The sequence below is a fragment of the Nyctibius grandis genome, chromosome 5 (assembly GCF_013368605.1).
Source record: "Nyctibius grandis isolate bNycGra1 chromosome 5, bNycGra1.pri, whole genome shotgun sequence".
Classification (NCBI taxonomy): domain Eukaryota; kingdom Metazoa; phylum Chordata; class Aves; order Nyctibiiformes; family Nyctibiidae; genus Nyctibius; species Nyctibius grandis.
Window position 1 is genome coordinate 54,062,164 of NC_090662.1, and position 17,335 is coordinate 54,079,498.

A 17,335-nucleotide genomic window follows, 5' to 3' on the forward strand; every position below is an offset into this window, starting at 1 on the left:
GCTGGGTGGGAGTGTCAGTCTGCTGGAAGGTAGGAAGGCCCTACAGAAGGATCTGGACAGGTTAGATAGATGGGCCGAGACCAACGACATCAGGTTCAACAAGAACAAGTGCCGGGTCTTACACTTCGGCCACAACCACCCCATGCAGCGCTACAGGCTGGGGGAAGAGTGGTTAGAAAGCGGCCCGGTGGAAAGAGACCTGGGGGTGCTGATCGACAGCCGGCTAAACATGAGCCAGCAGTGTGCCCAGGTGGCCAAGAAGGCCAATGGCATCCTGGCCTCTATTAGGAATAGTGTAGCCAGCCGGTCTAGGGAAGTGATCATCCCTCTCTACTCGGCACTGGTGAGGCCGCATCTTGAGTACTGTGTCCAGTTCTGGGCCCCGCACTTCAAGAAAGATGTTAAGGTGTTGGAGCGAGTCCAGAGGAGGGCGACCAAGCTGGTGAAGGGTCTGGAGGGTCTGACCTACGAGGAACGGCTGAGGGAGCTGGGGTTGTTTAGCCTGGAGAAGAGGAGGCTCAGGGGTGACCTTATTGCAGTCTATAACTACCTGAAGGGAGGTTGTAGTGAAGTGGGAGTCAGCCTCTTCTCCCGGGCAACTAGCGATAGGACAAGAGGACACAGCCTCAAGCTGCGCCAGGGGAGGTTCAGGTTGGACATCAGGAAGAATTTCTTTTCAGAAAGGGTTATTAGACATTGGAATGGGCTGCCCAGGGAGGTGGTGGAGTCACCATCTCTGGATGTGTTTAAGAAAAGACTGGACATGGCACTTAGTGGCCATGGTCTAGTTGACAGGGTGTGTCAGGGCAACGGTTGGACTCAGTGATCCCTAAGGTCTCTTCCAACCTGGTTGATTCTGTGATACTGTGATTCTGTGAAATATATGAGGGCTGGGTGTCAAGAGGAAAGGCACAACCTCTTTCACTTGTGCCCTGTGATAGGACAAGGGGCAATGGATGCAAACTAGAGCACAGGAAGTTCAACCTCAACATCAGGAAGAACTTCTTTACTGTTAGGGTTACAGAGCACTGGAACAGGCTCTCCAGAGAGGTTGTGGAGTCTCCTTCTCTGGAGACTTTCAAGACCTGTCTGGATGCGTTCCTGTGTAACCTGCCCTAGATTGGTCCTGCTCTGTCGGGGGGGTTGGACTTGATGATCTCCAGAGGTCCCTTCCAACCCCTAACATTCTATGATTCTATGATTCTATGAAATTAGTTTCTACTTTCCTCCCTTCAAGAAACACCACTGAACACTTTAATTTTCTCCTACTTCTGGAGGTGAGCAGAGAACACCAGTTGATACAAAAAAGTGAAGATTGTGACAATCTTCTATATAGTCTGATAGATGATTTAAAAACGTTTAACAGAAGTTTTTCCCTCCTATTTGTTATTCATGTGAGACAAATATGACACTTCAAAAAGGCTTTAAATACTGGTATAGGTATATGCTATTCTTACGGTAAATTAGAACTTTTTTGGACTAAGGACCAAAATGAAATACTTCACACTCATAAATGTGCACTGTAAAGCTCGTTTTGAATGAAATCTGAGATTGTTGAACAACAACTATAGTAGAAGTTAAAAGTTGCTTCCTGTATTGTATCTTTCCTGAGGCATATTATGACAATATTAACTGCCATACCCATACGAAGCACATGTCAGTGTTATTTTGGAATGTATATTCAGAAATGCAGGATAGCTATAAGTCAACAGAGAGCTTAAAATAATTCTGCATTCAGCTAGATATTCAAGACCAAAGTTACTGGCTTCACAGTTTGTTCAGAACTAACTAAAGCCTCTCCAGAAAGGTAAGAAAACATAGGGGATTAAATTTGCTACCAGGAACTGGCAGATGTGACAAAAATTTATTACCCAGTAGTTTCTCCAGAAAAGAAGCAATAAGAAACAGCAGAAAGCTAATATTTACCCATGTAACTATTTCATTAGGACTAGTATCCTGACTCTAATTGACATAAAGCAATTTAACTATTCTGCAACATTTGAAGGTAAACCAGTTCACTAGTGTCCTGATTTGTCTTGTTTATTCAAATAATCACATATGAAATTGCATAAAGCATCTGTCTTTTTTAAGTTGTATAGCTGAGGAGTCACTGCAACTGGATAAAACTCTGAATCTGGCATTCATACTAATCTAATTATACTGAAATACTAAAAAGTGATGTCAAGTTTCTTAAGCACTTTCAGGTTTTCCCTAAACTAGAAGACTTCTAGTCTTTTTTTTCTTACGTATTTTTCTAGAAATTTCTCTTAGATCTTAAAAAAAAAAAAAAAAAGAAAAAAAAAGGCATACAAACATAGAACAAAACCTCTAAGATCTGGTGCCAACCCAACAACTAAAACACTCAAACATCTTGCAAGACAATGATCTACTTAAAGTTATATGATGCAGTGCTGTACAGAAATGTTTCTGTACAAGCTAAGCTGGCATTAGCCCAAGAAGAATGCTATGCTAATGTGACTGTCCTGCTTCTAATAGAACCTAAATCTCCACAGGTGATTCCAATGCCACTTGCTTCCTGTAACTAACATAGTCCATTCAGAGGATACTTTTTAAGATCTCCAGAAGCCATAGCTCCATTTAAAAAAAACAAAAAAAAAATCAATTTAAAACTCTATTGGACTTTACACATTTTATGAAAAAGCAATGCTTGTTTCCATCAAATAAGGCTGGCTATTTTCACGAGTACTAAAAACATTAATATAAAGACATGTCTTCGAGCCTGTTCTGTTTCAAAACAAAAGATCTAGAAAATTAAAAAAAAAAGAGCATAACCTCAATCTTTAGAGATCCTTTTAGGGATGACATTTTTCCTGTAAAGTCACATATTCTATATCTTCCAACTGAAACTGGGAAAACAATTCCAAGTCTATTTTAAGTCACAGCAGAAGACATTGTTACTTTATTCTTAATGTAAAATATAAACAGAAAAAGCTAAACATAACAAGATATGAAAAATGTATTTCAGATACCATAAAAGCACTTACTTTAGCAGCTAAGGAATTGACTTCGCGTTCAGATTTGTGAAGTTTACTGGTTAAGAGAATGTTTTGCTCATGACTCATCCGCAGTTCTTTCTCAATTCGATCAATCTGTAGTTCAGCAGACTTCTTTCTGCCTTGAATAAAGGAGGTATTTGTAAGATTTTGGAGCAGGGCTGTCTTTTGCTATTCACTTGAAAGGTTCAATTGATCTGGGATTTCAGATATTACTGACCCTTTACATTATATAATAATATATAAATATTTATCTTTGCTCAACAATATGTTCCAACACAACAAGGGTCTTATATTTTATTCAAACTCACAACTGTTTTTACTAACACTGCCTGCACAGAATCACACACATTTTCAGACCTACTTCACAAGAGGCAGAGGTAATCTGACTTGGTTCGGAGGCAGCAGGTATTCCTACCAGTAAATTACTGGGCTGTAAACACCAGTATGACTTTAAGTGGTGCTCAGAAAGATATCATATGTTGGCGTATGCAGTTATACTTACTGAAGAACTAATATCATGGAGAGGAAATAAAATGCAGTTACTGTGAGTATTATAGACTCAAGACCTTGAGCTTTACTAAGTATCACAAAAGTAATCTAACCTATGATTTCACCTTCCTTTTTCCAAACTGACCTATTTCCAGCAGGACTTTTTTTTAAAAAAAAAGTTTTCTAAATTAAGAATATTACAGCACTTTTCTTTTTAAGTTGTGATCGGAGCATTTTGTAACAAAGGTATACAGCCCTGATAACAGTAAAGAAGAAAATGAACCATCTATCTGTACACTGCAACTGTGCGAGAAATCTACGTGGAAAGACTCACTACCTAGAGACAGCAAGAACTGACAGGAGGACTGAAGACCACAGATGAGGAATACAGGAACCCTGGGAAACATACAACAGGCCAGAAATACCAAAGGTTCGTTAAGGGAGAGCAACAGCCAAGAACTAAACAATTGCAGTAATGTGTTGGAGAAAGGAGAGACAAAGGAAGGCGAGAAGATGACACACGAGGAAAGGATTAAAGAAATAGGGGAGCATCATATGACAGTTTTGAAAAGAATAAAACATTTACTGTAGCAGATTATCAACATACTGTCATCAGTTTCTAACTCCAGCCAAGTGACAAGTGCTGACATGAGCATCTTACTGACTGCAAACATGGATATCATTTGCATGTTCAGAAAGGAGATCATTCAACAGAGTCTCTCAGTTCAGCTCTCCACCTTTCCAAAGCTGAATTGGCAGTACATGACTCCCAATGTACTTACAATTTGTTTTTAAATCTGAAATGTACAAATTTAAATTGTGGAGTCAGTGGCAAAATTATCAGTGACTTCAGTGACAGTTCCATCAGGCCAAGCGTTATTCTCACTGCACTCTACAAGGAGGCAAAATAAAAGAAATAGAAAATTAAAAAAAAAAAAAAAAGAGAAGGGGCTCTTACCTCTAGAGACCTCGTCATAGCCTGCATCTCAGCTAACTGTCGTACTTGTACTCTTTGAACATTTTCTGCTTGCACACCACAATTGTCTCTTTCTGCTCTTAGTTCTACTACTTCTGCTTCTAAGCCTTTTAATTTCTGATACAGTTGTGCCTTTTCTCTAGAGAGTGCCTCCACACGTTTACTGTCCCTCGTGGGATCAACACTAAGCAGCTGATTGTGGAGTTCTTCTTTATCTTTATCCAGTCTTGCAATCTGATAGTTGTTAATCAGAAAAATAAAAGCTTTTACAATGGTTAAGTGTCAGGCAGCAACAATACAGCAGTTAACAATTCAGGAAAGAACAGCAGAGTTTTTACTTAAATTTTAAATTTACAATATTAAGAAATTACATTCATGTTTATTTTCTTTCTTAGGGTAGGAAAATCAACAGACCCATTCCTCAATGCCTTTTTTTGCTTCAGTTTTCACTGATAAGGCTTGGCCTCGGACCTCAGGTGTCCCTGAGCCCCCTAGCAGTCTGTGGGAGTAAAGCAGTTCCCAGAGCAGAAGAAGAAATGTTAGGCGTCATTTAATCCACTGGACACACACAAGTCCTTGGAAAGGATCCAAGCACTTTGGAAGAGCTCATTGGTGTCATTGCAAGGCTATTCTCTATCATCTTTCATTCTTTCCTTCTGGCTGAAGGAAAGAAGCCAGAGAGTGGTGGTCAATGGGACAGAGTCCAGTTGGAGGCCTGTGTCTAGCGGAGTCCCTCAAGGGTCGGTACTGGGACCAGTTCTATTCAATATATTCATTAATGACTTGGATGAGGGAATAGAGTGCACTGTCAGCAAGTTCGCTGATGACACAAAACTGGGAGGAGTGGCTGACGCACCGGAAGGCTGCGCAGCCGTTCAGAGAGACCTGGACAGGCTGGAGAGTTGGGCGGGGAGAAATTTAATGAAATATAACAAGGGCAAGTGTAGAGTCCTGCGCCTGGGCAAGAACAACCCCATGTACCAGTACAAGTTGGGGGCAGACCTGTTGGAGACCAGCGTAGGGGAAAGGGACCTGGGGGTCCTAGTGGACAGCAGGATGACCATGAGCCAGCAGTGTGCCCTTGTGGCCAAGAAGGCCAATGGCATCCTGGGGTGTATTAGAAGGGGTGTGGTCAGCAGGTCGAGAGAGGTTCTCCTCCCCCCTCTACTCTGCCCTGGTGAGGCCGCATCTGGAGTATTGTGTCCAGTTCTGGGCCCCTCAGTTCAAGAAGGACAGGGAACTGCTAGAGAGAGTCCAGCGCAGAGCCACGAAGATGGTTAAGGGAGTGGAACATCTCCCTTATGAGGAGAGGCTGAGGGAGCTGGGTCTCTTTAGCTTAGAGAAGAGGAGACTGAGGGGTGACCTCATTAATGTTTATAAATATGTAAAGGGCAAGTGTCATGAGGATGGAGCCAGGCTCTTCTCAGTGACATCCCTTGACAGGACAAGGGGCAATGGGTGCAAGCTGGAACACAGGAGGTTCCACATAAATATGAGGAAAAACTTCTTTACCGTGAGGGTGACCGAACACTGGAACAGGCTGCCCAGAGAGGTTGTGGAGTCTCCTTCTCCGGAGACATTCAAAACCTGCCTGGACGCGTTCCTGTGTGATATGGTCTAGGTAATCCTGCTCCAGCAGGGGGATTGGACTGGATGATCTTTCGAGGTCCCTTCCAATCCCTGACATTCTGTGATTCTGTGATCTTTGAAAAGTCACTGCAATCAGAGAAGGTCCCTGATGACTGGAAAGAGGCAGACAGCCCGCTCACAGCAAAAAGGTCAAGATGAAGGATCCAGATAACTACAGGACAGTCAGCTTCACATCAGTTTCTGTGAAGGTTATGAAGCAAATCCTCTTAAAAGCCATTTCTAAACACATGAAAGACAAGGTGATGGAAAGCAGGGTTTACCAAGGGCAAATCATGCCTGACCTACTTCTCTGCTTTCTAGAAAGAGGTGACTGGCACTGCAGACAAGGAGAGAGCAATGGATCTTGTGTACCTTGTTTTTAACTAGACCTTTGATACAGTCTCCCATAATCTTCTCTCTCGCTAAACTGGTGAGATATGGGCTGGAAAAGTGGATGATAAACTGGGTGGGATGCTGGCTGGGCTGCCAGGCTCAAATAGTGATGATCAGTGTTGCAAAGCGCAGCTGACTGCCTGTAACGAGCGGGGTCTTTCTGAGATCAGTACAGGGTCCAATACTGACTGATGTCCTTGTTAGTGACCTGGATGATGGGATGGAGTACACTTTCATCAAGCTTGTGGGTGACACCAAACTGGGGGGAAATGGTCAACGTGCTGCAAAGAGGGATCTGGACAGGCTGAAGGAATGGGCTGACTGGAACGTCTTCAACGAGAGCAAGTACATAGTCATGTATCTGTGATGGAGTAACCCAATGCAACAGTACAGGTTAGGGGCAACTGCCTAGGAAGCAGCTCCATGGAAAATGATCTGAGGGTCCTAGTGGACAACAAGCTGAACATTAGTCAGCAGAGTACCCTTGTAGCAAAGATCACCAACTGCATCCTGGCAAATTGGCAGTATGACAGCTAGCAGATCCAGGGAAGTGATCCTTTGTCACCTACCACTACTTGTAAAACTGCATCTGGAGTCTGTGTCCAGTACATGAAGAATAATGACAGACTGGATCAAGTCCAGTGGATGGCCACCAAGATAGTCAGGGGGTTGGAGAACATGACATACAAGGACAGGCTGAGAGAACTATGCCTCTGCAGCTTGGAGAAGAGAAGGCTGAGGGGAGACTTTACTCCTCTGCATACATGACAAAAGGATACAGAGAAGATGGATCTCTTCTCAGAGATGCATGGTGATGGGAAGAGAGGCAACGGACACAAGCTGGAACATGTGAAATTCCAATTAGATATTCGGAAAAAAAGTTTGCCATGAAGATGATTAAATACTGGAATAGTTTGCCCAGAAAGATTGTGCAATCTCCATCCTCACAGATGTTCAAGACTCGACTGGACATGGCCCTGAGCAACCCAATTTCATTACACTTCAATATTTTAAGAAGGATGTTGGACTAGAAGGAGGTCTTCCAACCTGTATTATGATTCCAGAATTCTATATCTACAACAGAACTCAAATCTGCTAGTAACTCAAGACAGTCAACGTGATTTGGCCCTGTCAGACAGAAAATAAAGCAAAAAAAAAAAAAATCTTACTGCTACAAAATTGAGTTACATGGACTGAATGTAATATCGGGGGCAAAAGAATGAGAAAATAAGGTATAGAAGAGTTCTCTTGATATTTGGAGACTAGTCCAAACTCTGATCTGCAGCAGTGCTTTTAGAAGTTGCATCAGTGATCTCTACAGATCAAAGCCAATTTCTGCAGCAAAAGCCCTCCAAATCCCTTTCATGAGGAGATTCAAACATTTATTGAGTGTCATGCCCAAGCTATCATTTAAGAATTAGGATGTTTTTGTAGCATCCTTGTGCTAAATGGCACGGAAGGTTAAAAAGGCTCTAAGAGAGAGAAATTAGATCACACTGCGCCCTGGGCTCAAGGTAGTTTCATTCTCTCTACTTGTGCTAATTAGCTGCAGGACTAGCACAAACTCAACAAGCCCATAAGAGAAGCAGGCTGTAAAGCAGCATGTGGGTTTAGCTCCGGGAAGGACAGCTGTTCTGTTTTTAATGCATTGCTTTTGCAAACTTGGGTTGATTTTGAAAGTGATGATTGCTTTGATTTGTGTCTCATGTTTGGACTAATACATTCAAATCTGGCATCTTCGGATATATGCTCCCAGACAAATACTTAAATGAATATGCAAATGACATTTGCAACACTCATCTACACTGCTGCATATATTTAAAACAGAAATAAGCTGGCAATTTATTTAGCTACACTTTGAAAGTCCAGTTCTGAAACAGAAAATTCATGAATGGTTTATTCAAGAGTTAATACAACTGAAATAAAGTTACCAAAGTTTTCAGTATCCTTTTGACCACCACTGTCATGATCCATCTCAGTTGCAAAATGTACCCTTGTCTGGTATTAACAATATCTTCTGCTGCCGCCTTCTTGAACTAGTTGCCACATAAGTAATTTAAAATCTAAACTTACATCGGTTGCTCAGATAACTTATTAATTTCAGATTAGTGTAATGTATCAAATTCCATCACAAATGCGATTAAAAAAAAGCAATAAGCAAAGCTACTGTCTGTCATTTATCAGAAAGCAAGTCTATTCTTACTTATAATAGCACAAATGATATTGCGACACATCACTGAACAAACCTACAGAGACAGCTTTAGGCTAAGTCATAAAAGTGTTTTGAGAATTAAGAGAAGGGAAACAAACACTATGTTATGAAATGGTGTCAAACTGACAAGCCATCAAGTACCAACATTTTCACAATGTTCAAGCAGCTTTGTCATCAGATGCATTTTAAGCTACTGTAACATTCTATGTACCTCAGCCTCATACTTTATTTTCTTCTCTTCTAAAATACGTGCATGTTCTTCCTTTTGATGTTCAAATTCTGATTTCAGAAAAGTATGTTCATAACGAAGTTTGTTATATTCTGTTCTGTATTTTTCCACTTCCTAAGTCAGACAAAAAAATCCAAAAACATCAATCAGAGAAGTTTCCAGAGTTATTTCCTTCAAATGTCCATGCAATGTTCCTATCGTTTCACAAGTTACATTTGATGAACTGAATTCCTCCTTATTCCTCTTCCAGGGTGTCAACCTTCACTGCCTGGGGCAACAGTACCAAAGAATGTTATACTTTGCTCCCCTTTCAGTTTTAATTTCCCAAGGTTTCAGGAAAAACTATAAACTGGTGATCACTAAGTGAAATAGAATGTCAATACTTACTACTTACATTTTCCAGCTTCTGATAACGTTCTCTCATAGGAGATTCCAATTCCTGCTGTATCTGTGCTTTTAACAGTTCTAATTTTTGAGGAGTTAGCACCTTAAGACACAAAGGTATCATAATTATTTTATATTAATTTATTTACACTGTGATACGACAGAGAGCCAGAACTTGCTTAATTTTCTATGTTTTTCTAAAGAATTTTCAATAGTAGTTACAGAAGCAAAAAAACATTATATTAGTGAATTAAAAATATTCTGGGAAGATAATAGAAGCATTTAAAATGTCAGTATTTACTGGCAGAAGCAGTACAAATGTCAAGCTGAATTGCCAAGAGATTTATCTCCTTCATGGAGGAGAGGGGAAAGGAAAAGTGGTCTCACACAACAGATAAAGATTTAGCGTTCAGAAAAACTTAAACAGCAAGGGAACCAACCCCAAAGAATCAAAATGAGCAATACCAAGCCAATTCTTTGTAAAACACATTAGATACATGTTCTCCGACAGATACATGGGTACTGGTTTGAAATGAAACTAAAATCAGGAAAGATTCCCTGCCTTAGCTCCACACTGCATGGTATTTTGTTACATTTTCTTGGGTATGGTTAATACAGTGAACTATCTACCAAGAAAAAGTGTTAAAAAAAATTTCATCCACAACCTTCAATATATTCTAATTTATTCTACTTTTCTTCCACTTATCTGTACCTTGAAGTCCCTGGAAACTATTTCTAGCTATAGTGCCAAGGCACATCTCCTCCGTTTGGAGTCTGGGATCCTTTGTTAGATGCTATATTTGTTTCCTAAGAACATGATCTGTGTTAGTTTAAGGAAACAAGCAGTTATAGAAAGTGTCATCCAAGTTACCTTAAATGTTGGGGTTTGTTTTTGTGTTTGGTTTGTTTTTTGGGTTTTTTTTTAAGATTAGGAAAGCTGTCATCATGAAGAGAAACAAATATCTATTTTTCCAGTCACTTATCCTAACAGGATAAGGCATCTAAGTCATCCTCCAGGGCAGATGATACTCCCCATAACAGGAGAGCATGCACAGAGAGAGACTGAGGGTCTTAACTATTAACGTAGCACATAACAAAAGGATTTGGAAGACTCAGTTAAACAAGAAAACAATAATTTCAACCCGTAGTCACTCTAGAGAAGAAACATTACTTGGGCTGGGTGAATTTCAACATATCTGAAATATATTCAAGCTAGGTATATACATGTTACATAAACAGAAATATGCATGGCCCTATTACAGGATTAAAACTCACATTAAGTCCTGTCAGTAAATTATCTCACCTGCATCTTCAGTTTTTCCAGCTCTTGTGTTTTGCCCAGCAACTCCTCTTGATATTCAGCAAGAAGAACCTGAAATTTGTCATGTACAGTCTGCTTTTCAACTAACAACCGCTTCAGTTCATCTTGTGATTTTGTATATTCCTCCTGTAATCTGCAAGATAAAATACATATTTATCTTATATTTACCCTCTAAAATTAGATCTTATAGCTCAAAACACTCACATGGAGAAGCAAACATACAAATACCAAGTTAGAACTAAGCTATTAATATCCTCTTCCTGTAATATACTGAAGAGTTATCCCACATTTACAAGCATAAAAAGTATCGCAGAAACATAATCCGCAATACCTTAAGGTATTTTGAATTGTTTATTTTCTAATATGAATAACGCTCAAATCTGTCCTTGAATACTGAAATAGCTAACATGCACACACATAAATCCCTTCCACCTAACATTTAGCTTCACCTTTCAATAGCTCAAAGAAGCCTGTTTAAATTAGTGTACCTTAGATGTTCTGCCTTTATAGTTTGATAATTTGCTTTATGGTGTTCACAACGCATTTTTTCATCAATCAGAAGTTTTTGTAATTCTTGTGAATTAGCTGTATCACCATTTCCAACCACAGGAGGAAGGACATTGCCCAAAGCATCCATTTTAGAATGACTGTTCACGATGAGTATGGAGAGGACAAAATAAAAATTAACTTATAACTAATCTACAATGCCATCCACTTTTTCTGCTGACATCCCAGAAGATCAAGTCACCTGACAAAGACAAGGACATGTAATTAGCGATCAAGTACATTCACAGTTCAAAGATTTCACGTGCTGCTTTTGCTTTCAGTACAGAAGAATCCTGGCTCTGCTGTTACTCGGGTTAGAAACCTCTACTGAAAGGGCAACTCTTCTCTGCTCATTCTGCCTGCCCTGAAAAGTAATAGCCCTTCCAGGAGCACAGAATAAACTTAAACATGGAAATAATTTGAGTCAACACAAAATAAGTATAAGCACTTCTATCGGACAAATTACACAAAATGTTATTTTTACTTATGCTGTACACTGAGAAACAAACTATGATGCTAGTAATGCCCTAGTTATGCCTTGTTAACCAGAGTTCAAGCAGAGGCGACAGACATCAGACACGTAGCTTTTACTACTTATCACAGTCACAGTCTGTCACACTATCCTAACAAGTTGTACTACTGAATACACCATCATTTCAGCTGGAAGAAGAGCAGATAATTCTCACTGTTGAATTCCTATCAAGCCCTCTGCAGAGAAGAGTTAAGGTTTCATGGACAGTCTGGAAGATACCTGCCCAAAGTTCAGCCTTGAAATATATCACTGATACATGTCACTTCCTCCTTTTCAACATTTATGTGGTGGTTTCTCGTGACCTTTCCAGAAAGAGTTTTGCTAAATGTGACAATATCACATTGGTGTGTGAAAGCTGCAAATCAACAGATGCTGAGAAATGAGGAAGTATTCTAATATGCCTCATTTGTTCTTTTCAATATTAGAAGCAAGATGTATTAATCTGATCATTACTGACACTTCTAAGGGATCTGGGGGAGGGAGGACTGTCACTGAATTTTAGGGAAGTTACAAAGGTTTGAAACCAACTACTCTGCCATTTTAGCTTTTGGTGTAACTGGACTGATGCCCAAGAACTCCATGGTTGCAGCGTATAAAGTGTAATTCAAAGTTACAAAGTGTAACTTTGTACAAAGTAAAACTCAAATGGGAAAAATGTTAAATCTCCACCATCACTGCAAATACCTCACCTTCTTTACATATACAGTTGAATATATAATCTTTTCTACCATTCCATTCTTTAAATCTTTCCTGGACTATCTTAAACACTTACCACTTGATTTTACAAACCCCCAAACTATAAGTAAGATGAAAATCTGTCTTCCATATAGAAAAATAAATATTGGATGTCGGTGCCCATTCCACTAAAAGACATAATAATGTCAAGAAAATCTTGCATTTGAATTTTCTTTCCCATTTTTCCTTCCTCCATCACTAAGATGGGAAATGGTCAGAGGAAAATCTACTGGAGTTGTAGCACAGTATAGGCAAAGCAACAACAGCAGCTTTGTATCCTGCTTTACGCAAATTTGCTGAGAAGAGAGAAGAAATCAGAATAAAGAATGTTCTCCTCAGTGACTGTCCTATATGCATGACTAATTTCAAACATTAATAGCACAAGTTCTGAAGAACCTTCCAATCAATACAGTATCTATTTTCCGTTCCTGAATTTTGTGGCTTGTTGAGTAACAAAGGACAACACCAATTTCCAAACTCAATTTAAATACATTTTCAATTGTTAAACCAACAGCTGTATGAGGAGAACTGGTCAGTGATCCTAAGGACAATAAACCATGTGAGAGGACAGAAAGTTCTGGTATGCAGAGATAACCCAAGGCAGCACATCCCTAAGAAGTTCTAAGCATATCAACAGGGTTATCGTGATCAGTGTGAAAAACAAAAACAAAACCAAAACCAAAACAAAACAAAAACAAACAAACAAAACCAAAACAAAAACAAAAACCAAAACCCAGCCATCAGGCAAAAGTACTTTTCTCTGTCTCAGATCTTTGCTTTCATAAGCTACAGCTACCGAATGTAACTATCAAACTGTAAACCAAAGCTCAGAATTAGGAACACAGGATTTAAAGTCTGAATCCTGCAGCTTACTTAAGTACTTCTGAAGTAGCATAACAGATACAAAGTCAAAGACACCAAAAAACCACGACATTTTCTGAGAGCATATCAACCAAAAGAAAAAGATAAATGGAATTGCAACCTTTTGTCCTTTCAGTTCCAAGGTGCTGCAGGTGGGAAATATATTCTCTACTCACAGCTTTCGCAGCTTTCAAAAAGTGCACGAATTGTAAAACAAGACACACACCTGGTCATGTATTCATCTGTATGAAGATTTCATGAAAAAGAAAACAGAAAATAACAGAGGAGAAAAAATGTAGCTTATAAAACAATTGTTTCAGACGTCAGAAACTTAAGCAGTGTGTATTTAAGGAAACAAAACTATTTTTGGCTTGCAGGGACATCTAGTGGCAAGTTTCATGATTTGCATTCCTGGTGACAACTGAAACAAACGACAACATACAGATTTCATTACCTCACGAGAGCTCTTCCCTTGGAATCATTAATAGCAACTTGTAATATTTAACCTACTCACATTCTTACAAATAAAACACTTTTTTCTTTTTCACCAAATCATAAAATAATTCCTGGCAGTGAACTGTCCATAGTCAACATCGTTTACAATAACAAGGCTTCCTTCTATCTTGCCTGGCATAAGCAAATTACATGATTTCAGCACGTATTGGTAATTCACCCGGGTGACATATATAACTCGCTCATGGCTCTGCTTTCCATACCACAGTCACACTTAACACACATACATTTATCGTATCTGAATACTCTTTTAAACAGTTAAATGATACAATGAACGTAATTTTGCAACTATTGATGAAAAACTTGACAGTATTTAGCCTTGTGCCATGTTTTGTTCAAGTACAAAAATCCTCAGTAAAATCTGTTGAAAAGCAAACAGCTGTTTCACACAATGTGTGGTTTAATCCATTGCCTGCTTCTGTCAGAACTCTAGACCCCTTCATATGCTCTTTCTTTTTTTTCCTCCTAATTGAATCAGCCAAGGTCCTGTGAAACAATATGACTATTTGCTTGAAAGAATAAGTGAGACACTCAAAGGAAGCACAGCCTCATGAAAGTAACTCTTCAAACACTACCCCTTCTCATCCTTGCTTAAGAGTCTACAGTAAGACTAGATAATGAACTAATGAAAAAGTGTAATCCAATACAAGAGCTCACTGCCACCAGGAATGGGAGGTTCCACTCCTCCTTTCTTCATCCCATTCCTAGCTTTGTCATTCATCAGACCCTTCCATAAAGTGATTTAACTCAAGAAGCCAACACACTTAAACAAACAGAAAACCCTCCATAGTTTTCATGTGAGGTCAGTGAGTCACACTAGCTCATGGAAAAATCCAACAAGCTACATCACCAGTGAAAGTAAGGAGCTGGTACTGGCAAGCAGAAAGGAACAAAGAGCCAAGCAAATAGGCGGGAGGAGCAGCAAGGCTTTCTCCTTTCAGGAGCAGAGAGTTGTCACATCATGAGCTCAGATGTTCACGAAGTCACAGCCTTGGACTAGATACCTAGTTTTTAGACAGTCAAAGTTAAGTGAAACAAATCATACCTTAAATGACTATGCAACACACTCATGAGAGATCAGAATTCCTGTGAACATCCAGTGAATAAAAACCAAAACAAAATTATCTATCATTTGAGATATATGATAGCATACCTCTCATTACTTTAACAGTCCATATTCTACTAATCCACCATTAGCAGCTTGCAATAACCAAAGTAATCACTTTAAAAATACATATATTGGGGGGGAAAAGATATCAAAGAGAAACATGAAAACCTTTATTATAGGAAGTTCCATAATCTGGATACTGCTCAGATATCACTGTAGAGAATCCAGTGAAGATAAACATTTAATGCCTTTGCATGCCTAAGTGCAGAAATTTTGGAGAACATCTGCATGACTTCTACATTACAGAAGGTATCAATCTCATTCAAACTACTATCACCTCTTCCACAACACTGCTTAAAGTTCAAATTCCAACAACTAAGCATACGTTATTTCAGTGTCCATCCCTACAAGTGGCACACAGTATCACCCTTCAATTTCTGTCTTATACTAGAGATATGGTTAATTATTAGGTGAAAAGCAACAAACAAGGTTATATCTTAACTCAGGATTAAAATTTTTGCCTTCGCCACATACACACTACTAAGTCAAACTGACAGCAGTTACTGATGAAATTGAAATTTTGTATGGGAGCTACAGTTGGTAAATCTAGCTGTACTCAAGAACATGTCTACATATGCTATGTATGTTTTCCACTGTTTTTTCATGACGAGACCTTCAAACACACATGAGAAACTTTTGCTCACCAGAATCTCATTCAAAGCTTTACTCAGGCATACAGATAGCTGCTTGTCACAAACAGTTCTGGAGTCCACAACCAAAACTCTTCTGAAAAATCACTTCCCTTTCATATTGACTTAAAAATAGAGATGTTCAGACAGGGTGTACGTCTCATGTTAGTATATGTATCCTACACCTCCTGTAGGCAGAAATATGATTATGTGCACCTTACAGTATGTGGACAAAGAGCATGTGGGAGGCAAAGTGAGCCGTGTAAGTCATTGTGACATTTTTACTGTTAATTTTTCTACGACTTACGGACGTAGGAGCTTGGTCAGAGGAACAACACTAATACAGGTGTCACACATCCAGAAGCACACAAAAATAATCACTATCCTCCAGCTGCACATGGCTGAAGTTCACTGGTGAAAAAGAAAGCACGCAAACATGAACATCTGAAAGCCTGGCAGTGAGCGGGATCTTCCTACCCCTGAACTTTGCCGCCCCGCGACTGTGCTGGGTGATTCCCAAACCCACCAGTCCACGACCAGCCAGCAGGTTGTTACTATCACGCGCGACGCAGGACAAAGACGATCGCGCCCTGGGCCGGGCTGCCGACCTCTCTTCCCGGCTTGGCAGCCCTGCGCTCTGTAACTAACGGCTCAGAGGGAGGAGCGAGCGGGGCCGGAGCAAAGGCCGAAGGGCCTCCCAGCTCGTACGCCGCGACGGTGAAGCCCCAAGCAGGAAGGCCTCAGTTCGCCCGCTCGCCCGGCCGGCCTCCCCTCCGCAGTGCCCTGCCCCGCACAGCCCGGCCCGCTCGGCCGGCAGCGGCCTCCACCGGTTCGAGGAATTTAAAAATGGCGCCTCACCTCCCGCCACCGCCTCCGCCCGCCGGGGTCCCGCGGGGCGCGGAGCATCCCGGGAGCGCAGGGGCGGCCGCCGCCGCCCCAGGGAAGAGCCGAGGCGAGCGGGGAGGGGGGGAGGCGGGGCAGCGTTGCCGGGGAAACGGGGCTCACGCGACCTCTGCGCCCCGCGTGCGCCGGCGGCACTCCGCGGGCTCGCCCCGCCCCCGAGCCCTCTGGCACCGCCCACCCGCGCGCGCGGGGCGGTGCCCGCCGCCGGCGGTCGCAGTGGCGTTTCGGTGAGGGGAGCGGGGGTGTGCGCGGGCCGCCGTGTGACGGTAACACCCCTCTGGGGAGCGTCGTGCGTTTGAAATGCGGGTTTTTTTGTGCCACTGCGCGGCGGTTTTAAGCTTCTGTAACCAAATTCACGGAGTTCTGTGCCGATCGCTGCAGTTCGGCTTCTGAAGGAGAGAGGAGAACGACAGGCCTCGCAGCGCTGGTGAGAACGAAAGCGCGGCCGTGCGGCTCACAGTAATTTCTGATAATAAATACCCGGGTCTAACGCTTTCTAGCTGAGGAAAAAAGCGTGCGTTGTGTTTTGTATTCAGCGGTACTGAGCAGCTATGGTGCCCTTGCTAATACCGAGCTGGACGCTCGGGCTTAGGTAGCCACATACAGAGAAACATTATCATAGAATCACAGAATGATTAGGGTTGGAAGGGACCTCAAAGATCATCTAGTTCCAACCCCCCTGCCACAGGTAGGGACACCTTTCCACTAGACCAGGTTGCTCGAAGCCCCATCCAGTCTGGCCTTGAACACTGCCAGGGAGGGGGCATCCACAGCTTCTCTGGGCAACCTGTTCCAGTG

At 41.3% G+C, this 17,335-nt stretch overlaps 1 protein-coding gene across 1 annotated transcript in view; it reads right to left on the reverse strand.

The window, feature by feature from the left end:
• The window catches only part of CEP83 (centrosomal protein 83), a 28,750-nt gene extending 12,109 nt beyond the window's left edge, over nucleotides 1–16,641 (reverse strand). Inside the window, exons 1-9 of the mRNA XM_068401203.1 lie at nucleotides 16,493–16,641; nucleotides 13,446–13,566; nucleotides 11,139–11,398; nucleotides 10,633–10,783; nucleotides 9,340–9,432; nucleotides 8,928–9,059; nucleotides 4,465–4,716; nucleotides 4,219–4,223; nucleotides 3,006–3,132 (exon numbers count right to left, since the gene is read on the reverse strand). Coding sequence (XP_068257304.1) covers nucleotides 3,006–3,132; nucleotides 4,219–4,223; nucleotides 4,465–4,716; nucleotides 8,928–9,059; nucleotides 9,340–9,432; nucleotides 10,633–10,783; nucleotides 11,139–11,287 — 909 coding nt within the window. The 5' untranslated portion in view covers nucleotides 11,288–11,398; nucleotides 13,446–13,566; nucleotides 16,493–16,641. The remainder of the gene's footprint in view (nucleotides 1–3,005; nucleotides 3,133–4,218; nucleotides 4,224–4,464; nucleotides 4,717–8,927; nucleotides 9,060–9,339; nucleotides 9,433–10,632; nucleotides 10,784–11,138; nucleotides 11,399–13,445; nucleotides 13,567–16,492) is intronic.
• Nucleotides 16,642–17,335: the final 694 nt, after the last annotated feature.